Below are 25,041 nucleotides of genomic sequence, written 5' to 3'. Positions count from 1 at the left end.
CACGCTGCAAGTACAGCAGTGCGCGCGCGCCCTCGGCTGAGCACGCGCGATACCAGCCGGCCGTTTCACAGCGCCCCAGCTGCGCGCCGCCAGCCAGAGAAAGCAGCAGCACCAGCCACAGGCGGCGAGTGGAGAGCTGGTCGGGCGTATCCAGGCCAAGGAACGACTCGATGGCAATGCCAATGCCGTCGGTGGGCCGTGCTGGTGCTGGAGCGGGCCACGCTATCGAATTTAAGCGCACCGCCTTGGCCAACTATGGCGGCGCTTGTGCTGGAGCGGCAGCTGGAGCTGGCCGGGTGCTTGCGGGGTGCAGGAAAAGAAGCCCCTCTGCTGCAGTAAGTACTATACGCTACCACGACGACGACGACGACGACGACGACGACGACGACGCTGATGCTGATGCTGATGCTGCTGCGCCCCTCGCCGACGCCCCTCGATTACTCCTCAGCCTCCTCCACCTACATACACCCACACCCACACCCACAAATGCCGGCGCGCGCCCAATTTCCCTCGGCCAAAACAAGCCTCGCCTCGCCCTGCCCGTCAGCGTCATCTCTCTCCACGTACATGCGAGCTCGAGAATATCCCGACTGGCTGACGCCGTGCCACCCACGCCGCACCGACCGTCTTCACAGACCGACAAACGGTCGCCTCAACGTCTCGTCTCGTATCTGCTGCCGGGGGCTCAACCTTTGGCCTGCCTATCGTGTCCACCTGCCGACCATCTCCAATTACCCAGCGCCCCGCTGGATATCTCAGGAACCCACCCTCCATGCGCAACCACGGCTAAACCCGTCGCTGCCTTAACCCTCGTCACCACCCAGCCAGCCCTTTGTCCTGCGTGCTTATCTTTTTTTTCTTATTCTGGTTTGGTCTTCTGGCCTGCGTCCGCTCATCTGCCCATGCAATGCTGCTCTGCTCTGCTCGGCGCGGCCCGTGCGCTGCAACGCCGCTACCCACGACCCGACTGCTACCAGCGACCAAGCGAGAATCACGGTCGGTCGTTAGACGATGCCATGGCGCGCCGCTGCTCGTTATTCTTAACTTAGACTGCCCGTCAGCACTGGCTTCCCGCCCAAGGCCCGCCGCCTATTCCGTCTGCGTCTGCCAGTCTAGAGCCCCAGCCAACCACCGTGGCCGTGGCTGCACCGCCATCCTGACATCATGGCAGCAGCGAGACAAACCATCCTTCACCTACTTGTACATGGGCACACGCTGCTGACGCCGCAGTACCAGCTTCTGCACAGGGTGCCAGACCCCATGTGGTTAGCCATGACCGAGGGATAAGACAGCGGGCAGCCATAATCATCATGATCCAAGTTGCACTAGGTGTACTCGCTCCCATGCACCCGCACCCCTCGACCTCTGCTTCCCAGAATAGTGCCAAGCCCCGGCCCGTGCGCTCGCCAACCGCCCCCGCCTCGCCCAATCACGCCGCGGCCATGGCAAATGCGTCTGCCCAACACCACTACTCATGCTTTTGCCGTGAGTCAACACTCGCTCTCAACAAGCACATGGACGCCCGCTCCCGCACACCAGCCTTGGGCGCTCGGCCAATTCGCCATGACACGCAATTCCGCCAGAACCACGCCAACCAAGCCGCGCCCACCGAACCATGGCACCACAAAACACAATGCTCAAACACGGCACCAGCACAGAGCACGGTCGAGGCTGCGAGATAGGCGCGGGGAGCACGAGGGGCAGAAGCCTATCCAACACACGCCACACCCTCGCCCTCAGCCTGCGCCTCGTCAGCGTCGCAACAAAATTTGGCCATGACATGTAAGATTCACACTAATCTGCGCTGCTGCCGGAAACCTGTTGCACGCTTCGTGATACGAATCATCCACTCGACTCGGGGGTAAGCATGTTGGCGCTCCAATCAATGCCCGCCTTTCCCCACTCATGCGCCCCGCGCCCACGCCCACGCCCATGACGACCACCACGGCCACAACTATACAACCACCGCTCACCCTCATAGTCCTCTGCCTGCATATCGCTGCAACACCCAGCACTCCCCCCTTGGGGCAATTCCCACGCTCCTCGCCCACCTCATCTTATCAAGTGCCAATACCTGCCGTGCAACGCTACATGCTGATAAAGCACCACACTGTACTATGGACAACCCCAGGCTAGCCCCGGTTGGGCAGAGAGAGAGAGAGGGGAAGTTACCTCGGAGCCGTCCTAGTCCAACAACACCCTCCGAGGCCTCCACCATTGACTGCAATGATACACCCAATTCGCCCTATACTCGTCTTGATCAGCTTGGAGAATGCCTGTCCCTCCCGTGCCGCCCACCGGAACCGCGTCATACCCTTCTCTTCCAGCTAGTCTGCTTGCTTGCCACCCTTATCATCCATGACCCCTCTCCCTGTCTACTCCTCATCTCTTTTGTGTCTTTCCCCTGTTTGACATTCTCGTCACTCAACATGGCCGGCTCCCACCCATGGCCTCAGGCCGCCGTCGGGAACAGACATCACACTGACGCTGCAGTCGTCATTATCGGAGCCGGCATCTCTGGTTAGTAATCTACCAATATACTAATCCGGCAAGAGGCTGAGAAGCAAAGGAATGTGCATGGCCATTGACCTGATCAAACGGAACCAGTGCCACAACTTCATCATTGTAGAGAAGAGCTCCAGCTTCGGCGGCACATGGCATGACTCGACAAACCGATGGACCGTCGACGTCAAGGTACTGGGCGGCAAGGATGCAGAATTTAGCCCTGCATACACCATCGAGTGCGATTTCCTAGTCTCGGCAGTCGGCCAGCTCAATCAACCTCGATACCCCGAGATTGAAGGCCTCGGCGACTTCAAGGGAAAAATCATGCATTCGGCAAGGTGGGACTGGAGCTACAGTCTCCAAGAAAAGAGTGTTGGGGTTATTGGAAACGGTATATATTGTTGCGTGTTTCATGGTTAGTCACGACTAACCAAATCAACAGGCGCAACAGCCGCCCAAATTATACCCGACATTCTGCCCCAGACGTCGTCCCTGACAATCTACCAGCGATCCCCAAATTGGCTTATCCCACGCCTTGACGGCCCCGTCAGTCCGCTCAAACGTGCCGTCCTGCGCTACCTTCCGCCTGTCCGGTGGCGCATCCGCAGCGCCATGATGGACTTTCGCGAATCCTTTTACGATGCTGTCATTGATGGCCAGAGCGATTTTGCCAAACTAATCCGCACCAGCACTGTGGATATGTTGAAGGCGCAGCTCCCGAATCGGCCTGATCTCTGGGAGCAACTGACTCCTGATTACAACCCGGGCTGCAAACGCGTCATCATATCTGACGACTACTACCCGGCTCTGGCAGACCCAAGAACGCAGCTTGAAACGACCAAGATTAAGAGAATCACTGAATCGGGTATTGAAATGGAAGACGGCACACACCACGTCCACGACACCATTGTGCTCGCAACCGGCTTTCGAACGGTTGAATTTCTCCACCCAATCCGTATTACAGGCACTCAGAACCGCAGCCTCTCAGATGTGTGGGCTGCCAATGGCGGAGCCTCTGCTCTCTACGGCACCGTTGTGCCTTGCCTCCCAAACTTTGGCATGTTCTATGGCCCCAACACCAACCTCGGCCACAATTCCATCATCCTCATGATTGAAGCTCAATCCCGCCATCTCAACACTCTCGTGTCTGCTGTTCTCGACGCCCGAGCACGCGGCACGAGAATCGGCCTTGTTCCCAAAGAGCAGCGTACAAAAGAGTACAACGACGAGATGCAGAAGATACTCATGGATAGCTCGTTTGCCGATCCAAAGTGCAATAGCTGTTACAAGAACAAGCAGGGCAAGATTACGAATAATTGGTCGGGCACCGTCATCGAGTACCAAGAGATGCTGAGCAAAGTCGACTGGGACGACTTTGAAACCATAGCCGGACCAAACATGGCTCATGATACAGAGGAGGAGCAGACTGCCAACAAGGCTATCAGCGCTAGCAAAGTCGTGTTTGGAACAGGCAAGCAAAAGACGCAGATTGGAAGGGTACACGAGGAAACCCTCGTTAGCAATACCACGTTGGTGCTGGGCACGCTGGGTGCGGCTGCTGCTGCTGCTGCTGCTGCTGCGGCATGGATCTACCGCGCCAAGTTACCCAAGCGATTGCAAATCAAGACATGATGTTTATGTAGTTATGAGCTGTATTTGTACATGTCTGTTTCGTTCTGCTGAGATTCATATATATTATCCTGTTATGAATTTTGCAATGTCGTTCTGTTCGTTCAAAAGGTCATGTACATGACTGTTCAAGCCAACCTTTTTTTTTTCTCTTTCTCTTCTGTTTCTGTTTCTGCTTCTGTTTCTCATTCTCTTTCTTTACCTCTACCACCCACCTACCACCTACCTACCACAAACAAACCCATGCTTCCAAGCCGCCAAATGTCAAAACCCCTGCTCCCCCCTCCACTTGGCCTCCCACCCCTCAAACCACGGGCTCTCCCCCAGCGTCTCAGCCTCCCACTCCCCATGCACCCAGCCCCTCGCTACCTGCTCCTCGTGCCATTTCTCCAGCGCATCCACCACAACCCCTTCTACACGCCCCATGCCCTTGTACGCCAGCAACGCCCTCTTTGCGCCCCGCAGAATCCCCACCAGCAACCCTGGTACCCGCGGTTCCGTGCGGAAACGAGTCACGGGCGTGAAGATGGCTTTGAAGTTGAATAGGATGGCCCCGGATAAGGGGAGCCGACGCAGTGTTTGCCAGTCTACGCGCAGGTGGATGCGGGTAAGATCCGGGGGTGTGGCCGTTTGGGTTGGGCTTGGCGACGAAGAGTGTGAATCTGGAGGTACGTAGAGTGGTTGGTCGAGTTCGAGGCCCCACGAGCCGCGTTGGATGGGACATGTAGTGGCGAGTTTGGTAAAGTATCTGTTTTTTTTTTAAAAAAAAGTGAGTGGGTGTGTTTGTTTGAATTGGTGGTTCTCTTCGTGTTCATATCTCTTTTTTTTTGAAAAAAAGGGGGGGGGGTCATGGGGATAGATGGACGTTGTTGAGCAGTGTTTGTATCCTCAAGTGTGCGTAAATGAAGCAGACGACGACGACGACGACGACGAAGAGAAAACACATACCTCTCCATGGAAAACTCCATCTTCTCCTTATAATCCGGAATCGGCGCATGAATCTCGGACAAATGCAATCCCAGTTTGGAGCCCAGATTCCACCCAATCGCACTGCAAATGACACCTGCACGCAGGACATAGCGCCCGCTCTCATGACTACGCTGCATAACCGCAAAGTCCTCTGGTACATTGCTGAGCAAAACATGCAGCGGCGGCGTATCTAGCAGGTTTGTCTGCACGCCCAGAATGGCGTTGTGCAGCGTCGTCTTGTCCGGGGACAAGCGGAAGTAGTGCGGGTAGCGTTGGCACAGGAATTGCAGGGCCGTTTCCATGGTTTCTTTGCATGCGAGCTCGGAGCCGGGCAGCGCGTTGAGCACGTTTGGGCCGTGCGTGGCGTACAGGGCCAGGCGCTGCTGGATGCGTGTTTTGTATGTGTTTTCCAGCTCGAGCCACCAGTCGGGTTGGAGCTTGCTGAGTGCTGGTTGTGTGAGTAAAGAAAATATGTTACTGTATTTCTTCTTGTTTTTCCAAGATAATATGAAAGGGGCCCTCCTTACACATGGTTTGGTGGTACGGCCAGCGGAACGGGCGGTAGGGCCGGGGCAACGCTTTGGCTATGTCAAACTCGGGGTATGCCGCGGGAAGAGGTACACCGCTGAGAGCAGCGTAGTCTGGAAAGTCGCCGAGAGCCTTGATTTCTTTGATGGAAAAGCCGCAGGGGAGGCGCTTCGAGTCGTCGGCGTCGAGATACGACATGTCCATGGGTAGCATGTCCTTTGTCCAGTCTCCCACTGGCTCGTCGATGTCTTCCTCGTTCAAGATTCCAGTTAGAGCGTCTCGTCGTGAGGGGGGAAAAGCTTGCGAGTAATTGAATTCGGGAGGGATGGCGGGTTTCTTGTCGGGTGAGAGAGATCTGGGAGGCGTTCTTGCACCAGATACTCTGCGTCCGCCTACGCGGAGTCGCTCCAGCAAGATGTTGCGTTTGCTGCGTCGAAGCACCACCGTCGAGCCGATGGCGAGAGCTGCGACGAGCAGCAAGAGTAACTTGAGAGTCATGAGACAGACTAGTATTAGTTTTCAGTGTATGTTCGACAGTGCTTCTCCTGAAATGCTCAGCTCAGCAAGATGCAATAATGAAACAGCACTGCAGCACGGCAAGCCCACGGGCAAAAAAGACCCAATCTCCCACTGTATGATTAAACAAAACCTGTGTCTAGCCAACACGATTTATATAATACCAAGAAAACAAGCCGCAGAATCCCTTATCAAGACCAGGTGCGGGGCGCCATCGGCTGAAGTACAAGTCCTCGCACGCAGCAACATTACCCGCGTGTTAAAAAGCAGCAGCCAGCCCAGTACGCCGCGATGATATGCATGCATTTGCAGCGACCTACATACAGTATCCCCCAGGATGACCGCTGCACAACAGTTTGGGCGCCGCAGCAGACAGGCCAGTGGTGGTGGGGTGCAATGCTATCACGGTGCGTCGATCGCTGCGGGCACGCATGAAGCTAGCCGTGTGCAGTATCCAAATCCCCAAACCTGGCACCATACGTACGAGAGAGAGAGAAAGATTACGCTGGGAAGACGCTTGAGTGGCTCGACAAGTGCAGAGTGCCCAGCTTAGGCCGTATGTGTGTACGGCGTCATGGCCCAAGTCACGCGGGGGGCGACGGGCGTCATAATCATTCCCGCTCGGCAATGCAACGCCAACCACCACCACAAACGGTTGTTGCTATCGGGATCCCTGGGACGGAAGCGCGTTATACTGTTTGAGGTAGTTGAGTCCCTCCCTCATGGGTTTCATGCTTTTAGTAGCTAACGGCTTTGACGATATTGGTATTGGCGTCGTTCCAAGGGCAAGACTGGAGTTAGCGACTTACCTTGTCGAGGATGGATATAAGTCTGCCTCTTGATAAGTCGTTCGGAAGACTGGGCCTGCTCCATACAAGACCTTGCATCTTAACCCCTCATGACCCGCGCTGGATGGTGTGACTTTTTTTTTAATCGAAGATGGATGGGTGTAGCTCGCTGTTGTTTGTCAATGTTGGTATGCGGCACAGCGGAGGGGGTGCTTGTAGGTACTTAACCATGTTGAGACAGCTACTATATGGATGTTAGATAGCGAAGGTTAAGCCCAGCGTGACGCCAATGGCCGAGGGATTCGAGGTTTAGCATGCATCGATACCTAGAATCGATAGTGATATTTGGCCCACAAGGAACTATGAGGATGAGAAGATGGGAGTGGAATGGCTGTACAAAGCACGTCGTTACTTATCGCAACCCGGGCTTAACTAACTGCACGCGTAATGAACCCCGCACTCGAGGAAAGCCCGCACTCGGTTGGAATGAATGGCAAGCTCCAAACTCGGATTACTTCATGCGACGTTATCTGCTGCGGAAGAGTCGGGAGAGAATTTTTTGTTCGAGTACGAGTCACGATGGAAGTGTATCGAGGAAAAAGAAAAGAAAAAGAGCCAACGGCTTTTGGGCACGGCACTTGCGGAGTTGTAATACGTCAATGGCTGCTGCTATGTTAGTCTCAAGACTCTTTGCTAGAAGAATACACAGCACAAAGCCTCAGTTTGCACCCTTCCTTTTCCCCTCGATCACTATACATATCCCAACTTTAATTCCACCACACATCTCACAACACCCACTAAACACAGCACATCAGCAAAGCCCCCCAGTTTCCCAGTGGAAGAGAAGAATCACGTATTTGGCCCTATGAATAAGGTACCAGAACAACCGATGCATTTCACCTACAACATCGCTAACGCGGAGCGAAAAAAAAAAGTCTAGGCATGTATAATTAAGCGCGTCAAAAGCATGCCGTGTAAAAACTCCCTCGCATCTATTTTCTAGCCCAACTCCGTTTCATGTGTTATTTATCTAGTGACGAGCCGCATTCGGTCTTTTCAACGGATGCGCTTCGGTATTACTGTATTCTCATTAGCCTCTTTTCCAAACACCCCTACTCATCGCAGTCCAAGAACCTCAAGGGCTGGTACTTACAAAACATAGTCATCCAAGCTGACCAAGCCAGGCTCGCTGAAAATCAAGTAGAAATACTTGAGCGTCTCGGCCATCCAGAAGCTCTCGCACTCGTCGAGCTTGAGCGGCACCTGGCCCTTGGGCACCGTGACATCAGCAATAGCCGAGTGCGCGAATTCCGCCATGGTGGCGTTTTGGATGGATTCAAACATGCGCCAGGCCGTGTCTTGCAGCGCAGAGTCGCCCGTGATGCGGTAGAGGATGAAGACGGATTCGATGGCTTCGGGGCTGTGTGGTATATGTTAGAAAAGAGGCTGTAGAGGACAAAGCAGATGAACTCACCGGAGCAAAAACCGCGGATCTCCAATCCTCGAGAAACCCGGCTGGAGACCAAGCTCTTTAATAATATCTTGGATATCATAGTCTTGTGCATGGAGAGACCCCGAGTACGAGCTCTTGACAGCTGCATGCCACTTTGCCACGTCCCAGGCGCAATCGTCGTCGTTGACGCACGGCACCATGCTAAACGTCTCGGGCATGATACCCGTAGGCATGGCCTCGTACGCCCACGTACATCCATCAACGAGCTTCCGCGCAATGTCCATGTCGGCCGTGCGGTTGAAAATTTTGGCGCCGAGACCAACCATGCCGCCAGCGAAACAGGCGAGATGCTGGCCGTCTGGCTCGAGCTTGACCGAGCCGGCTGAGCTGAGGCGCGCGTTGCCTGGGATGAGGAAATTCTGGCCGTGAGGAACCATGGCGCGGAAGAAGAGATGCTGCTTGGCGGGCTCAATGGCCTTTTCGTACATCTTGCGGTACTGGTCTGTAACGCCGCCCAGGAGCAAGTGCTGCTTGGGGAAATACTCGTACAGCGAGTCCGTCATGCCGCCCATGGTGAAGGAGTTGCCGGTATCGAATTCCTCGCGGAACGGACTGACGAGAATCGGAAATAAGCCGGGGATTTTGGTTTTGCTTTGGTGCTTCTCGAGTACGTTTGTGACTCGTTGCACTGCATCGTGGTATTTGGCGTCGCCTGTGAGCTGCGAGAGACGTGTAAACTCCAGGGTCAGTGATCCTATTTCCGCACTGAGTGCCTGTGCATCAGCTTCTTGGGAACCATGTAGGGCAGCACTGTGGCGAGTCAGTATAGAGTTATTGGAGACAAAAAATACACCTACTTTGCCCAGTCCCATCGTGTGACTGGCATTCTGTTGGGTGTGTCAAACGCAGCGTATAGCATGTCACCCAGCTCCGTGGCCTTGTGCAACAACGACGAGTGCTTCCCTTTGCTCAAATCGTACGCGCTTAGCAGACCGCCTAGATAGCGAATAGTTGTTTCAAAGACATTCAGGCGCTCGACAGCTGCAGTGGTAAAGTCAATCTTTTTCACAGCATGCACTGCCTGCTCAAACTCGTCTTCCAGGCCCATGATGAATAGCGTATCCAGCGCATCCACCAAGGTCGCTGCACGCTGGCCAAAGCCATTCTTGAAGCCCCCTGTTACCGGAGAGACTTCATCCTGCAGCCACGCCTGCTGCTTGTAGCCGCGCCATGAATGCAGAAACGCCTCCTTGACAGCCTTTTGCCGCTGGCGCCTCTCGGCCTTGTTGTGCTCCGTCTCAATTCCAAACTCGTGCTGGATCCTGGGAATGGGGGTTGCGGAGCCCGTGGGCAGCGGGGCCAGCGAAGAAACCGGGTGTCTCTGCGGCACTTTTTTCCAGTCTACGGGACTCGAGATGCGATTGGAGGCGATCAGAGTAGGCGAAGGAAGGCGGTTTCGCGCGCCGAGCTGGCGAAAGGCGAGGAGGAACAGCGCCGCAGATATGAACAGCACAGCAATGCGGCGCACAACGGGGCTCATGGTGAGCGGGGGTGAGGAGGGGTGGAAAGGAAAAGTCTATTGCGGGTATTATCTCATGTAGCGAAACGATAACTTTCTAGAAACAAAAGGGCACAAAAGTCTAGGCAAGGAATGGGGTACGTAGGTAGGTAACGAGCGCAAGCTGACGGAGTAACAGAATAGAGCGGAAACTAGGAATCAAGGGAAAAGCAGCGTCTGCATGCGCTTTCACGAGACGGATGCAGAGTGCGGGTAGATGGCGGGATGGGGGAAAGACAAGAGAAGGAGGACGAAGGCGCCCATGGTGGGAGACAGGACATGGGGCTGGGCTAAGGGACCGGCTGGCCGAGGGACAACTAAGGCTGAAAGCGCCGACACGCCGACGCGCGGTTTCGCGTCACTGAACCCTGAAGCTAGCAGGGGTGGGGCCATGCGCCGATCGTAACGGTCGGCTCCGCCATGAGCTTGCCCTTCCCGCTCGCGGTAGTACCTGACTTTTAACCTCCACTACGTCGCACGCCAGCCCCTCCCCCGTCTTTGCTCGTGGAGGAACCCGGCAAGATGAAGTACAGCGGGTAAGCAGCCAATGTTTGTTTTGATCTGCCCGCATGTGGCTGTGTCACGCACTCGCCGCTCCAAGCTCACAAATGCCGCCACAGCCTCTACTTCATCTCCAACCCCTCTACCACCGTCGAAGCCGCCCTCGCCACAGTCAGCAGCCTCACGCAGGCCATCGAGACGAGCTTTCAGACGGCCACGCGCCAGTCGCCATGGTCGCTGTCGTACCGCTCGTTCCGCGATACCGTTCCGCCCGGCCACCAGCCGCCCACGGGCGCAGACGGTAAACCACAGCCGTACGCGCATTCGTACCAGCACCTGCTGCACCTGTCGACCCTCGCCGCGAGCCGCACATATATCTATGCGCAGCCCGTCGCATATCCCGCGACCATTGTGTCGATACCGCTGCGCCAACAGGACTCGCATGCCTCGATGCTCAGGAACCAGTCTTCGGCGCTGTGGACACAGAGACACGTGCTTGCCGTGCGCGAGGGCTCGTCGTATACCGGTGGGCTTTGCACAATACAGATTGGCGAGCTGCGTGCGACGCGCGAAGGGCCCCAGTCTGGCGCTGCGTCGTCTCCAGGCATAGTGCTGTGCATCACTGTCGCGGTTGGCGCAGAGGCCGCAGACGATGGTGGCGCGGACTCGGGGTACACATCTACGGACAACGGAGCGGCTATGCAGGTCGACGAGGAAGACGTCGATTTTGAGCATGCGCAGGCTGTGATACGCGATTGCTGGAATACCATCAAAGAGGGCAAGGATTTGGGGCGCTCCGAAGTTCGAGAGTTTATGATGGCGCCCGCGGCTTTGGCCAAGAAGGGCCAGGAACGTGACGAGGCTGTGCGCATGTGGTGCGAGGCTCTTAGGTTGCGTGGATGAAGTGTCTGAATGCATTGTTGAATGACCTCGTCGTTACGCCCATGTCACAATCAAATACATCGCCTTGTGGTGGAACATCCTCGAGTGCGCGCGCTGCGTACACCATACCCAGCCACCGTCATTGTTGGCTCTTGGCAGTCTCGAATGCGGCGCTCCAATACGAGTACAAAGACTTCCCATGCCCAAGCCGAGAAATCAACTGCACCAGGATATGCTTGGTTATGGCCTGTCTCTGACGTCGTGCTCGTCAACATGGAATACACTCATCACCTGACTGCTCATGGTCTCACCCAACACATACTTCCATAGTCACCCTCACAACATAGACATTGCACACATCATGGCTTTTAGACAAATTCAATTGACAACATTGCAGACAAACTCATGCCCAGTCACTCGTGTTGACATTTCTAGCCTCATACCCCTCCACCTTGCCCTTAGGTATCCCTACAGGTATCTAAAGTAAAACATTGAAGAAACATGTCAAACATGAAGAAATAAAACGAAGGTGGGAAGGTCAAGTATTAAGGCAAAGCGCGCATTTTCCAATTACAACAAATAGTTGAACAATCAGATCCAGGACAGATCAACAAAGCCACGCCCTTTCCGTAAGTACCCTAGAACCAAAAAAAGAAAGAGAAAGCAAAAAAGAAAGAAAGTATCAAAAGAGAAAGAAGGTGGTAGAGGGTAACCAGAAAGTTGTCGTTGAAGGTGAAACATCGCTTGTGTCAAGATGACATGGGCGAGTATCTAAAACGGCCGCGATGCCTACTGGGCACCAACCTCTTCTTCGGCCCATCCAGGCAGACCGCCATCGCCCTGGATCGCAAGGCCATAGCCGCTGTTGCCGCTACCAAAGCCTCCAATGCCCGAACTCAGGCTGCCGAAAGATCCCTGTTGAGGGGCCTGGGTTTGAGGCATGGAGTGGTTGAAGGGGCCCTGGGTGAAAGCGGGAAGGCTGACGGCGCGAGAGTGCTGGCCGCGAGAGTTGAGGTTCGAGGGCGCAAGGAGTCCACCAACCGTGGTCGTTCCAGAGCCACCAGTTGATGTGCCGTTGATGAGGCTAAAGCTCGAAGTGCTTTGGTGCGAGCTGTGAGAGTGATGCGGCTGAGGAGTGTTCAGGTCAGCACCGTAAAAGGCAGCTTGAGGCGACTGGAAAGACTGCTGCTGTTGCTGCTGGTTTTGCTGCTGTTGCATGCTAGCCTCTGCCTGTTGCTGTTGTTGCTGCTGCTGCTGTTGCTGTTGGGCTTGGAGGTACATCATGAGCGGGTTGTTGTTGTTGCCTGAGTTGAGGATGTTGCCCGAAGCAGGTGCTTGGACAGAGGGAAACTGTCCGTTGGTGCTTTGGCCAGAGCCGGGAGCGCCAGAGCCGGTGGGCGAGACTGATGCGCCGGCACGGTTGGGGTGCAGGCCGTTGATAGGCGACGGCGACTGCAGACCATCGCTGCCAGCCTGCTGAGCCTGGGCTTGCTGGTTGCTCATTTGGCGTGGAGGGTTACCACATCGGTCCTTGCCAAAGTTGACCTTGAATCGCTTGTACTCCTCGCGGCCTCGGATGGCCTCGATAGCCTTGATGGCGTTGGCAATGTTGGTGAAGTTGACAAAGGCACAGCTCTTCTCGCGGAGGGTGTTAACCAGCTCGATCTCGCCGTACTCGGAGAAGTCCTGCCTCAGACGGTCTTCGGTCCAGGACTCGTCGAGGTTACCGACGTAGACGTTGCGAGAAGCACCACCGCTGACGGCAAGAGCAATCGCAGGGGGAAGGGCACCGGAGTGCTTGCCCCAGCCAATCTTCAGACGGCGGTTGTGGATCATTAGGCCTTGAAGGTTGCTGAGAGCGTAGAAAGAAGCCGCCGAAGTAGGGTCGATGAACGTAACGAAGCAAATGTGCTTGTCGGGAATGTACCTAATGTGGTGCAGAAGACCGCCACGCACCACATTGCAAATCTCCTCAATGGTCGTCTCCGGGTGGATGTTGCCCAGGTACACGGTTCGGTTACCCAGGTTGTTCACACCGCCGGCCGACGTTGCCACGGCAGCAGCAGCGACAGACTGCTGGGCGAGGGCATTAGAAATCATATCACGGTCCGCGCCGTTCAAAACATGGGCGTAGCCAGGCGCAATGCCCAAGTACTGCGCGGCATTCTGTTGCTGCGTCTTGGAAACGTAGGCGCATCGGTCCTTGCCGTAGTACACGCGCCTGGGGGCCTGCCACTTGGCCTCCTGGGGGAGCTGCGAAACAGCCTTGATGGCATTGCCAATCGACAGGAAGTGAACAAAACCAATGGCCTTTTCCCGCACAATCTTGACCGTGTCAATTGGGCCAAACTTGCTGAGATCCTCGCGCAGCTCATCCTCGGTAACATCCTCGGGCAAGTTGCCTAGGTAGACGTTTCGGGAAGCGCCAGACTGCTGCACCGCCAAGGCTACCGAAGTGGGCACCTGCGAGGGCTTTCCCCATCCAATCTTGATGTCCTGGCCCCTGATGGACAGCTTTTTCAAGATGGCATCAGAGTGGAAGTGCGTGGCAGAGCTGCTGTCGAGGAAGGAGATGAAGGCGCAGTTCTTGTCGGGAAGAAGTCTGACTGACTCGATCTGGCCACTTCTTACGTGGCCCAGGATCTCCTCGGCAGACGTCTCTGGGGGAATGTTGCCCAGGTAGACGGTCCTGCTAGTTCCAGAAACGAGGCCAGGGGCAATCGGCATAGAGGAGCCGAGCCCACCCAGGCCCTGCGCACCAAAACCAGAAAATCCACCCGTGGGAGACTGCGGACCGCCGAAAAACCCGCTCGTGGGAGAAACCATGTTCTGGTAGAGCTGGGGCGAGAGCGGCTGCTGCAAGGGGCTGCTAACGTGGTTAGACTGGTGGTTCTGCTGCTGCGATTGGTTCTGGCTGGCGAATTGGGCAAAATTCTGGAATTGCGGTGAGGCAAAGGCAGAGGGTGAACCGGGCTGGAAGGGGCTACCGAGAAGCAGCTGCGAGGGCAGCAGAGGCGTAAAGTTCATGTCGAAGCCGGTTCCGGGCGTCTGCAGGTCGGCGCCGTTTTGGTTGCCCGGGTTCAGTCTGCCCGTGTTGATGGACATGTTGTTGGCGCGCTCCGGGTGGCGGTCGCCGTAGCCAGGCTGGTTGGTGGCAAAGGCGCCGTGGGAGAAGCCGTGGTGGCCGCCGTTCATCTGGCGGGGGAACGTGGTCTGGAGACGCGGGCCGCTAGGGGCATTGGGGGTGCCGTCGTGCTGCTGCATGTCGAGGAGGTGCGGGGGCAGACTGAAGCTGTCCCGCGGGTTTTGAGAGAGGACCGCCGTGGTGAAGATGTATTACTGCGTCCGGGACTCGCTGGACCGGACGACGAAATATGTAGGGCAGAAGATGGAAGGTGCAACCGGTTGCAGTGTGGTGGCTGAGGGTTGCGAAGTATGCTGCGGTATTACAAGGCGTAAGAGCAATCTGGAGGGGGAGCGGCGGTCAGAGACGGGGGGGTTCGGCGCAGGACTGCGAGGATACGCACGTTGGAAGGCGCAATGGTTGCGTGGGAAGGCAGTGCAGGACTGGCGACGCAGTGTTTTGAAGAGGCACGAGGCCGAAGACTCGACTCGACGGGATCTGCAGGTATACCGAGAGAGAGAGGGAGAGAGAGAGACAGAGGGGGCGCGCACACACGGCTTGGGCGAAGCGGCACGACTCGACTCGACACGACACAAGACGAGCGTCGGGGCGAGGAGCAAAAGGGCAATGGCGGACGCGGCGGGAGGGCAATTAAAAGCTGTGGCCGCGGGAGCTGGCGAAGAATGAAGATGGTGGCTTGTGTCTGATGCGGGCACCAAACGAGCGAACCTGGGGGGGAAAGGAAGGGCAAAGAAGCGCGCCTTGTCAAGAGCGTCGATGCGGGGGAGAAGAGGAGGGAATGAATGAAGGGCTGGAAGAAGAGGGATGCGACGTGAAGCCGTGGGGGAGGCGAAGGCAGGAAGAGGTCGGTGAGAAATGCTCACTAGCAGGGCCCATTAGGAGGCAGGCGCAAATGAGGCGGCCAAAAGCGGACAGCTAGCGCACTGCTTATTTTAAACGCGCATGCCTGCCACTGAGTCGCCCCGGGGCTGGTCGCGGGCCCTGCAGTTGTCTGGCTGCATCGACGCATCGACGCATCGCCGCATATACACGCTTGTGCGAGGGGGTGCGCCGTGTGCGGTGCGTGGTGACGGCGGGCGGGCGGGCGCGCGAGGGCGCGCGAGAGAAAATGCACACATGTGCGCGAGTGTGACTGTAGCGGCGGGCTTTCTCTCGGGCTGCAGCCAGCGGGTAATTGCACAGGTGCAGATTCGGTCCCTGACTAGACGAGCCGCCTGATAGTGCATGCCATGCCATCCTATGCCATCCTATCCTATACCACGACGCCCACGCACCCGCGCACCCACTCACGCTCGCTCACAACCACATGCACTCAGCACCACAACCACAACCACGCCCCCAAACGGGCCCATGCCGTAATCTCGCGCTCCGGTTTCGAGCATAGGCGCCGGGCTAGTGCCGCTCTGAGCCTGCCACGTTCCATCTGGGCCAGAGATAGACAGGCTGCCTGCTCACGTGCCCTGCCGTGCCGCCCAGTGCAGTGCATTGTTTCGCAAACCACGCCCGGCGGGGGAACAAAGAGGGAACTCCTCGTGCCGTGCTTCAAATGTCAAACGCCACGACTTATGCGAAACCCCCTGCCTGCGTGCTTCTGGAAACCGACTTGCTTATTTGGTCGTTTGCCGTGTTCCTGGTCCCCGTCCCCCTCGCACGCCAGTCGTGAGGCTTGGCTGACACTCGCCTCGACAGCCAACTGGCAGGGGTATCCCGTAAGCGAGCACGTGACCCCCGACGACGATCGTCCCCGACATCTGCTTCTGCATCTGTGCTCGGTGCTCTCGTCTCGCGTCCTGCTGCCTCCATCCGCTGTCACTTTTACACATGGCAGAGCTGTATCCGTCCATTGCGCAGTGCGCCCTTGTGGCCACGGCGCTCAAGGTTTTGCTCTTTCCCGCATAGTACGTCTGACCAATTCAACCCAAGTCGCTTGCCCGCCTGCCCGCCCGCCACGCTGACTTCTCCTCGCCAGCAAGTCAACCGACTTCGAGGTCCATCGCAACTGGCTGGCCCTCACGCACTCCTTGCCCATCAAGGAGTGGTACTATGAAGTCAGCCCTGCCACGCCCGCCCACCGCCATCATGTGCCCGTTAGCCTCTAACTCTACCCCCAGAAAACCTCGGAATGGACTCTTGATTACCCCCCTTTCTTTGCTTACTTTGAGTGGCTCATGTCCCAGGTAGCGCCCTATGCTGACCCCGGCCTGCTCAATGTCAAATATTTGCGATACGACACCTGGCAGACAGTCTATTTCCAGCGCACTTCCGTCATAGTCACAGAGCTTGTCTTGGTTTATGCCTTGCATCTGTACTCTTATCCCGCACCCCCACCTGCTGCATGCTTTACTAAGCTCACCACAGCTACGTGAAGACGTCCAAGTCCAAAGTCACTGCCCACGCTGCTGCACTCTCCGTCTTGCTGTCCCCGGGGCTCCTGATCATCGACCACATTCACTTCCAGTACAATGGCTTCCTCTACGGCATCCTCGTGCTGTCCATGGTCTTGGCACGCAACAACTCGACTCTCCTGCTGTCCGGCCTGCTCTTTGCTGCCCTCTTGTGCCTCAAGCACATCTACTTGTATCTCGCCCCCGCGTATTTTGTCTATCTACTGCGCGCCTACTGCTTGAAGCAGCGCTCGTCGTTTCCCTACTTGACCATTCAATTCTTCAACTGTGTCAAGCTGGGCGTTGGCATTATTACCATATTCGCAGCTGCCTTTGGTCCTTTCGCGCTTTGGGGCCAGCTGGAGCAGGTGTTCCGTCGCCTGTTTCCCTTCTCGCGGGGGCTCTGCCATGCTTACTGGGCACCCAACGTTTGGGCAATGTATTCGTTTGTGGACCGAGTCCTGATATACTGTACGCAGCCGCTGCTCTCTATTGCTTGACAATGCTAACACTACCAGTGGCTCCCCGTCTTGGACTGCATGTGGACCAAGAGGCAGTGAACAGCGTCACACGGGGTCTCGTGGGGGACACATCTTTTGCCGTGCTTCCAGACATAGTCCCATTGACCTGCTTCTTGCTTACGCTCGGCGCACAGATAGTACGCACAAAGCCATTTTTGAAAATGATTCAACTAATGCTGCCTAGCCTGTCCTTCTCCGTCTCCTCTACAAGCCCACCTGGGAAGCTTTTGTCGGTGCTGTGACGCTCTGCGGTTACGCATCCTTCCTCTTTGGCTGGCACGTCCACGAAAAAGCAATCCTGCTTGTGATCATTCCCTTCAGTTTGATAGCTCTCCAGGATCGCCGGTATTTCGGGGCTTTTCGCCCTCTGGCCGTCTCCGGCCATGTCTCGCTGTTTCCTCTCCTTTACACTGCGGCTGAATTTCCCGTCAAGACGGTTTATACCATCTTCTGGCTTGTTTTGTTCCTAATTTCTTTTGACAGGCTAGCCCCGGCGTAAGTACACCCTGCCCGTGTTCAACCATTCGCTGACATGTCAGATCACCCAAACCCCGAATATTTCTGCTGGATCGCTTCTCTCTCCTTTACATAACACTTTCAATACCCCTCATTGCGTATTGTTCGCTGGTCCACCGTCTTGTATTTGGGTCCCGCTATGAGTTCCTGCCGCTCATGTTCACGAGTTCCTACTCGGCCATTGGTGTGGTAGGGAGCTGGGTTGGCTTTCTGGTAGTATACTTTAACCTGTAGAATCAAATCATTGTGCACTTTGTTTGCATGGCTTCTCGAAACGCTTTTCGCTTGTAATTTCTATCCATCAAACTTTTACAAACACCCCACCTTGATACATACTTGACTCATGCCCAATTCATTAAGCATGCCATGAAGCCACATGGGTCGACTAAGAGCGGACGTCTCGGGAGGAGGTCGGCTTATCGAGTTCCCCTCCTGTTTCTGAGAGCCTGGTAGCCGTAAACATCAGCTTCAGTGAAGCACAGGGGACAAACATGGACGATAGTGGCAAAATAGGGTAAGAAAGCCTGCCAAGTGAACAAGACACCGCGCCGCCCTCGACAATTAACCCTTCTCCTGGTGTATGTGGCTCAGCACCCATGTGTGTGACTAGATGCGGGAATGAAGATGGCGTGTCTCAGCAAGTGGGTCAGCATGCCCAAGGGTTTGCTCGAGGTGGCTCGCGGCATGAGCTTGCCATGACCGACTTTCACTGCAACTTGATAACGCAAGATTCTTGATCGATTGAAATAAATTGATGCACAGCTGCTGCAGCCTGGTAGTACTGATTTCGACGATGAGAACGAGTCCAAATACGCTGATCTTGTGATGTTAGTGGGGTGCGTAGCTTCGAAGCGTGGGTGGTAGGGTGCGAAGGCGGTCCTTGCCGAATCCAGTATGGCACCTAGCGCCAAGGGACTATGGGCTTCTTCTACTACCCTCCACTCGCTTTTGTCCCCATTGACTGCCCTCCGACAATTCCTCTCCACACGACCTCTCGCCTGCCCACCTCCTGCGCCGCCAACGCCCACCAACTTGGCAATAGATTGCCTGGACGCGCTTTCGGAACTGGAAGACGCGTCTCGGAACGCTGTTCGGATCTCCCAAGAGTGCGACTGCAATTTGGAGAGACTTTTTTCTGACGCGTGAAAGATACACAGTCCAACAACCTTCCCCAGAGGGGCCATTGCTCCCGCCTCTTCCCAAGTTGTGCCCCCAGCGAGCAAGCTGGACGCGTTTCGACTGTCGCGACGCTTCCGAAGTTTGCGACGCGGCACATCAGAGACCGAGAACCCTACATGAGCTAGAGCTCCCTTCAAAATGGTATATCCTGGGTCGCTTTATACACGCGAACATGGACTGAGAATGCTCTAGGTTCTCTTCAAGCGCAAACCCGTCAAACTCGAGCCGCGACCCAAAAATCTCGACGAGAATTCCGAGGTGCGTCACGCACCTGAACAACCCAAATCGCACAGATGCTAAAATCGGTGGCTAGGTGTGGTACATTGAGCAGACTGGAGAGGTCTTTGTCGACTATGAGCGATACCTTGAGCGGTAGGAAATTCCACAAAATGACGTCAGGAACGAGGCTGTTACTAACATATTCCTAGGCAGGACTTCTACCAACAGGCAAGTGAGCCACAGATCGAAGTGCGGGGCGTAACATGACTAACCAGACGGCAGCGCAACTTTACGTGTCAAGCGACCGGCCATTCAGGCTACACGTATTTCGAGGCCCAAGAGAGCGAGGTAGGCTCCACGTCAATACTCGTCAAGGCCGACGAGGAGGTAACATCCGTGCAGACGGAAGCTTCCAAAGAGATCAACACCATCTTTCCTGACGGCTTGAAATCTCCTGTTCTTCACTATGTCCAGTTCCAGGACCATCATCGCATGGACGACCTAGGTAGGTCGGCTTCGTATCCTCGGGACCTGTTCATTGCTAACATGTATCAAAGTCAATGACGTATACGATGTATGTCTATAGGGTCAAACATTCCCCAAGAAACATGTGACTGACACGCCTTGGCAGCACTTTAAGGAGCATTTCATGTTACATGACCGTGTGTCTGTCGAAGGCGACCATGCACGCCGCTTCGGTCAAATCACACAGATTACAGACAACAGCCGGATACACAGCATGTTCACTGGCCAGTCAATGGACGATAGTATCCGAACGTATACTTATGTCATCACCATGGACGATACCGGCGAAACCATTACCAAATACAAGGCATCAGAGCTTCAGCGAGACAAGAAGACATATTCTAAACTCATCCTAAAGGCGTTTCTCCGGAATGCACTGAAGCGAGAGGATTGGATTGGCGCCCCATGGATGGTCAAGGATAGTTTCGCTAAGCGCTACGACATCCCAACGAAGATGCCTGATGGCAAGACAAGGGATGCTCTGTTGGCTGCCAAGAAGGCCTCCCAAGGCATTCCCAACGGTGTCAGCCAGCCAATCCAACAGCCATACCCACCGCATGTTACAAACGGCCACAGCCCGCATCTGAACGGCTCACGGCCACCTCCGCCTCCTGGACAGGGCCAGCCAACTTTCGTCAACTTCTCCGCAAACGGCCCTCCGTACTCCCAGCAAGGCGTAACTCATCCATTTGTCGCTGTCAATGGCCCGCCGCAGTATCTGGTCGATGCGCCACCATTTCACAATACCGGCTTGCCACCATTCCACAACAGCGGACCGCCGCCTCTGCAAAACTATGCTCCACCTCACGTGCTGCCCACCCTCCAACCACCTCTTGCTACGCAGCTGATGCAAATGCCTCCACCTGGAAATGGCCCACCGGCTACCTTTCCATTCACAACTAGCTTTACTCATCAGCCACCATCCAGACCTGCGACCCTTCCACAACCGCAACAAGCACCCCCACCGGCACGCCCCGTGGAATACGTCAAGTATCCATGCGAAGACCTGGAGATCAAAACGCCCCGCCTTCAAGTAAATCGGCCTCCTCTCAAGTTCCTGTCGGACGATGTTCCTGAAGGAGTCGAGCCTCCTGCAGATGAAAAGAAGACGGGTATTCTGATGAAGAGCATTGGCCCACTACTCTGCATCTGGGAGACGCTCAATGTTCACGACACTGTGTATATGCTCGACTCTTTCACGTTTGATGATTTCGTGGATGCCATGCGCTTCACGCACAAGACGGTCGACTGCGAACTGTTCGTGGAGATGCATTGTGCCATTCTGAAGCAGATTATCGGCGAATCCGGAAAAATCCAAAGCTCCCTGCCACACATGGATGATGAAGAGTCATCGGACGAGGACTCAAGCAGCGAAGCAACGCCAACTCCCGAGCCTGAGCCACCAGTCAGGACAACCCGAGCCAGCTTGAGGAAGTCGGGTGTCGCACAGCTCGCTGCGAAAGCACGCACACCTACACCTGAACCACCAAAGGAAATCCATAAGGCTGCTGAATTTGTCGCCGAATACGATTGGGTTGAGCAATGCAAGGTGCGAAACTTCACTGAAGGCGGATGGCAGGCTATTGTCGTCGCATTACTCTATCGCCTCTCCTTTGACCCAACCCGCAAGGACGCTTGTGATGAGATTCTCGCGCAACTCGTCCCGCCCGAGGAAGAATCCACCGCCGCAACCATCGCCGAACACTACAAGAGCCTTGATGTCAATCTCCGCATCTCGGCACTCGACATGCTGCTGGGTCTGACTGTTAATACCGAGAACTTCCGCGAGCAGCTTACTGCCGCCGCCCAGGAGATGACTCGCCTGCGCAAGGAGAAGATTGAGTTTCAGCGCAAAAGAAAAGAGCTGGCTGACGATCTATGCAAGCTGGACTTGGAGCGAAAGATTCAGTTACCTGAAAACACTCCAGCGTCACCTAGTAATGGCAAGGCGAACGAGGAGGCTGACGTATCCATGGCCAGTGTCAACGAGGATTCCATGGATGTGCCTGCGGCTGATGCCAATGACCAAGACGATGCTGCCACTTCTAAGACCAGGACCCGCCCATCAAACAAGAACAAGCGCAAAGCTGCTGCTGAAGATGCGCGGAAAGAGAAGGTCAAGAAGGCCAAGGCTGAGGCTGAGAGGAACAAGAAGCAAAAGGAATGGGAAAAGCTCCTCGCATCCATTGAGAAGAAGAAGGATGAGCTTAGGGATTGCGAAGCCAACATCAACGAACTTGACGATGATCTGCGCGAGACTCTGGTGCACCGCAGCAAGATTCTTGGTAAAGACCGGTTCCTGAACAAGTACTATTGGTTTGAGCACAACGGGATGCCATTCGGCGGCGTTCCTAACAGTTCGACTGCCGAGTACGGATACGCAAACGGGCGCATCTGGGTACAGGGTCCTAGTGAATACGAACTCGGCCCAAACCTGGAGGAGCCTGCCCTTTCTCAAGACATGCAGCGTTTCGGCTACACGGTTCCGCAGCGCAAGGAGCGAGAGGAAGGCTCAACGCATCTCTCGACGTCTACCGAGTGGGGATACTACGATGACCCCGACGACATTGACAAGCTGCTGGCCTGGCTTGATGAGCGTGGATTACGGGAGCGCACACTGCGTAAGGAGCTGCAAGCCTTCCGTGATCGTATTGCAGAATACATGGTCAAGATGCGCAAACATCTGGAAGAATCCAACAAGCCTCAAGAGGAAGAGGAGGATGAAGAGGACCACAACCGATCCCGAGTGTCGACGCGGAATAAGACGCACGCTGACGAGGCGCCCAAGGACCGCTGTCTCCGCTGGACCAACAGTATCATGCGTGATGACTACGGTCACAACCATTTTGAGGAATATGAACCGCCCAAAAAAGGAAAGGCAAAGCCTACAAAGGCGAACAAGAGCAAGAGTCGAGGACGCTAGCCTAGTCTCTCGATGTACGCAGCCCACGAAACAGATCAAGGCCATGGTCACTGTACAGAAACATGCTCGCAAGGCGTTCGTCACTACAACAAGCGGTTGAGAAAACTTGCGTGTCTTTACGAATGACGAAACAGCATATTTAGGCGATTTACGGAGCTTTGATACCAAGCGCAATGGCGCTCAGAGTACATCACTTGCATTACAAGGCGTTTGGCAGGACATGGCATCGCGCTGGCGTTGCTAGTTAGCGGGTTTAATACTGAAGTCACTAGGCATATTGTGCATGGGGCGGGTCTCTCAAAACTGTACATAGTGTCTTCAAGACGCAGCACCATGCGCAGGTGTATGGTGTTGAGCATTTGCCATGAGTGACCGGCCAGTGTATTTTACAACAATATCATGGGCTTTCCAAACACAGCCATATGCCTGCACTGTTTTCCGCGCCATGTTGAAAACCTTTGTTGGTTGATAGTTGTTTCCAATTGCATGGTAACCATACACGCGCATGTGATGACATGTCGGATTTGGACTAGCGCGTGCACGCCGGGCCAGCTTCACGATCAGCGACCTTGACGACACGCGCCTCCGCACCCCATCTTAACTCATCCCACAGAAGTAATCAGGCATCAGAGATATTGATAGCGCATTCCGGACAACCCTGAAGAGTACCCAGGAGACCACCGAAGGAGTCGAGCGTCGCTGCGAGGCCGTAGCCATGGCCGCGAATGGAGCGCGAAAGGGTGAGCTCGCGCCGCAGTGTCCGCATCCCACATCCGTGTCGGCACTAATGCACTGCAGAAACTCCTACGAACTCTGAGGGCATGGGCAGTCTGCTAGACACAAGCATAGTCAAAGGCGTCGTAAAGTCCGAAAAGCCGAGGATCAGGTTAAAGATCAAGAAACCGGTGCCTAAGGCATCGATATCGGGAAATTGGAAGGAGAGCGATGCGACAAGTATAGCCACGTCTTCCCACTGTTTGTATTTTGCTAATGCGATTTCTAGACGTCGAGAACAAACCTGCTCCGTCGACGACTTCACCCGTGATTAACCCTCTTGACGAGAAGACCATCACTGGCTTCCCCAGCGGCCGCCCATTGGAAGACAAGGTAGATACCGTGCAATGCAAACACTGTAGACGGCCAGTCCTCCGCGCATCCTCGGCGGCACATATCCGCGAATGTCTCCACAAGAAACAAGAGAAACTTAAGAAGAAAAAGGAGGCCAAGGAGGCCAAAGATGCCGCTCTTAGGAAAGAAAAGGGCGAAGATGACGAGGGCGGAAAGTCGCGCAAGTCGGCCATAAAGGGCGCTTCCATGGACGGGGACGGTGCGAAAAAGGGCAAGAAGCGCAAACTTGATGACGATGCGGAGAAGGCGCCCAATGCGAAGAAAAAGAAGAAGGACGAACCCAAGCAAAAGGGCGCAAAGCCCAAGGGACCTGTCGACGTTGAGAGGCAATGTGGTGTGACTCTGCCAAATGGTGGATACTGCGCCAGGAGTCTGACCTGCAAGAGCCATTCAATGGGTCTCAAGCGAGCTGTGCCAGGACGTAGTTTGCCGTACGACATGTTGCTGGCGCAATACCAAAAGAAGAACCAGGCCAAGATACAACGTATGTACTACATGGTCGTCTGGAGAAAGCCGATGCTAACACGTATTCAGGGTCGCTCATCGATGCTAACGCTCCCCTTCCTGAGGATCTTGAGCCCTCGGGTGCCGTCGACTCTGACGAAGAGAAAGACGCCATCATGGCTGCCCTAGGCCGACACCGACCGCGTCCCATGGCAACGTATACGCACACATCTCAACGATCGAAATACCAGTATATACGCATGAAAGGCATGATTCGCTCGGCCCTCGGAGCACCGCCTGGCGGAGGGTCTATGTTTTCAGGTGGAGATAATGCGAGCACCGGACGGGGGATGGCATTGGGCATAATGGGCGCGCCTCTGAGCGCAACCAACGAGCATTTCCCGCAGAGCGCGGGTTTCGGAGCACCGCTCAGTGCTGGGCTGGACAGTGGATCGGCGAGCAGAAGGCAAAGTACCATCAGCTCTGGCGGTCCTCGGCAGATACTGCCCGGGCATTTGCAGAAAGTATCATGAGGCAGGGCAGGTTAACGACGGCGGGCAAGGGAGATGGCATTGGTTGCTGTGTACTTACAGTTGGGGGTCTTGGAGTTATGATACCCGTGTGCGGAAACACAACTAGCTACACACTTAGCTATATACTTGACCACGATTAAGAAACGACTGAAATCCGGAACCCGAATCCAGGCGTTGATAGAGTGTATAGCTGTG

General features: G+C 55.4%; 8 protein-coding genes across 8 annotated transcripts; 5 read left to right on the top strand and 3 right to left on the bottom strand.

The window, feature by feature from the left end:
* Positions 1 to 1,310: 1,310 nt before the first annotated feature.
* Positions 1,311 to 1,682, top strand: SETTUDRAFT_33890 (uncharacterized protein; the record flags this gene model as incomplete). The annotated part of the gene is made up of 1 exon (XM_008030650.1): positions 1,311 to 1,682. The coding sequence occupies one exon, from the start codon at positions 1,311 to 1,313 to the stop codon at positions 1,680 to 1,682; it is 372 nt and encodes a 123-aa protein (XP_008028841.1).
* A 747-nt stretch (positions 1,683 to 2,429) lies between these two features.
* On the top strand, positions 2,430 to 4,137 carry SETTUDRAFT_140296 (uncharacterized protein; the record flags this gene model as incomplete). Its single annotated transcript, XM_008031082.1, has 3 exons — positions 2,430 to 2,520; positions 2,570 to 2,896; positions 2,948 to 4,137. The coding sequence occupies 3 exons, from the start codon at positions 2,430 to 2,432 to the stop codon at positions 4,135 to 4,137; spliced, it is 1,608 nt and encodes a 535-aa protein (XP_008029273.1).
* A 261-nt stretch (positions 4,138 to 4,398) lies between these two features.
* On the bottom strand, positions 4,399 to 6,213 carry SETTUDRAFT_140294 (uncharacterized protein; the record flags this gene model as incomplete). The annotated part of the gene is made up of 3 exons (XM_008031081.1): positions 5,631 to 6,213; positions 5,083 to 5,551; positions 4,399 to 4,882 (listed from the first exon to the last, which is right to left on the bottom strand). Exons 1-3 carry the CDS (start codon positions 6,127 to 6,129, stop codon positions 4,399 to 4,401), a joined length of 1,452 nt encoding a protein of 483 aa, XP_008029272.1. The 5' UTR covers positions 6,130 to 6,213.
* A 1,871-nt stretch (positions 6,214 to 8,084) lies between these two features.
* SETTUDRAFT_94022 (glycoside hydrolase family 47 protein) lies at positions 8,085 to 9,928 on the bottom strand (the record flags this gene model as incomplete). The annotated part of the gene is made up of 3 exons (XM_008031080.1): positions 8,085 to 8,355; positions 8,410 to 9,198; positions 9,246 to 9,928. 3 exons carry the CDS (start codon positions 9,926 to 9,928, stop codon positions 8,085 to 8,087), a joined length of 1,743 nt encoding a protein of 580 aa, XP_008029271.1.
* A 514-nt stretch (positions 9,929 to 10,442) lies between these two features.
* Positions 10,443 to 11,716, top strand: SETTUDRAFT_164907 (uncharacterized protein). Its single transcript, XM_008031079.1, has 2 exons — positions 10,443 to 10,482; positions 10,567 to 11,716. The coding sequence occupies exons 1-2, from the start codon at positions 10,469 to 10,471 to the stop codon at positions 11,348 to 11,350; spliced, it is 798 nt and encodes a 265-aa protein (XP_008029270.1). The 5' UTR covers positions 10,443 to 10,468; the 3' UTR covers positions 11,351 to 11,716.
* Positions 11,717 to 12,118: 402 nt separating this feature from the next.
* On the bottom strand, positions 12,119 to 14,593 carry SETTUDRAFT_93827 (uncharacterized protein; the record flags this gene model as incomplete). Its single annotated transcript, XM_008031078.1, has 1 exon — positions 12,119 to 14,593. The coding sequence occupies one exon, from the start codon at positions 14,591 to 14,593 to the stop codon at positions 12,119 to 12,121; it is 2,475 nt and encodes an 824-aa protein (XP_008029269.1).
* Positions 14,594 to 16,250: 1,657 nt separating this feature from the next.
* On the top strand, positions 16,251 to 23,148 carry SETTUDRAFT_120495 (glycosyltransferase family 57 protein). The gene is made up of 13 exons (XM_008031077.1): positions 16,251 to 16,372; positions 16,444 to 16,522; positions 16,586 to 16,779; positions 16,833 to 17,329; positions 17,377 to 17,516; positions 17,564 to 17,874; positions 17,919 to 18,006; positions 19,267 to 19,332; positions 19,388 to 19,446; positions 19,503 to 19,551; positions 19,576 to 19,798; positions 19,851 to 19,867; positions 19,925 to 23,148. The coding sequence occupies exons 1-13, from the start codon at positions 16,296 to 16,298 to the stop codon at positions 22,739 to 22,741; spliced, it is 4,617 nt and encodes a 1,538-aa protein (XP_008029268.1). The 5' UTR covers positions 16,251 to 16,295; the 3' UTR covers positions 22,742 to 23,148.
* A 220-nt stretch (positions 23,149 to 23,368) lies between these two features.
* SETTUDRAFT_164903 (uncharacterized protein) lies at positions 23,369 to 25,004 on the top strand. The gene is made up of 4 exons (XM_008031076.1): positions 23,369 to 23,481; positions 23,540 to 23,695; positions 23,745 to 24,353; positions 24,404 to 25,004. Exons 1-4 carry the CDS (start codon positions 23,457 to 23,459, stop codon positions 24,844 to 24,846), a joined length of 1,233 nt encoding a protein of 410 aa, XP_008029267.1. The 5' UTR covers positions 23,369 to 23,456; the 3' UTR covers positions 24,847 to 25,004.
* The last annotated feature ends 37 nt before the right edge of the window (positions 25,005 to 25,041 follow it).

Source organism: Exserohilum turcica, assembly GCF_000359705.1.
Source record: "Exserohilum turcica Et28A unplaced genomic scaffold SETTUscaffold_5, whole genome shotgun sequence".
NCBI classification, from domain to species: Eukaryota; Fungi; Ascomycota; class Dothideomycetes; order Pleosporales; family Pleosporaceae; genus Exserohilum; species Exserohilum turcicum.
Note: the sequence above shows the minus strand (reverse complement) of the source record. Positions and strands in the feature narration are given on the sequence as shown.

Excerpts from the sequence above, each read along its gene's own strand:
- SETTUDRAFT_164903 (XM_008031076.1), top strand. The coding sequence starts at position 23,457 with ATGGCCGCGAATGGAGCGCGAAAGG. Across the intron at positions 23,482-23,539 it reads CGCGAATGGAGCGCGAAAGG|AAACTCCTACGAACTCTGAG; the intron begins GTGAGCTCGCGC and ends AATGCACTGCAG. Across the intron at positions 24,354-24,403 it reads GAACCAGGCCAAGATACAAC|GGTCGCTCATCGATGCTAAC; the intron begins GTATGTACTACA and ends ACACGTATTCAG.
- SETTUDRAFT_120495 (XM_008031077.1), top strand. The coding sequence starts at position 16,296 with ATGGCAGAGCTGTATCCGTCCATTGCGCAGTGCGCCCTTGTGGCCACG. Across the intron at positions 16,780-16,832 it reads TTGGTTTATGCCTTGCATCT|CTACGTGAAGACGTCCAAGT; the intron begins GTACTCTTATCC and ends AGCTCACCACAG. Across the intron at positions 19,552-19,575 it reads CACAGATCGAAGTGCGGGGC|CGCAACTTTACGTGTCAAGC; the intron begins GTAACATGACTA and ends ACCAGACGGCAG.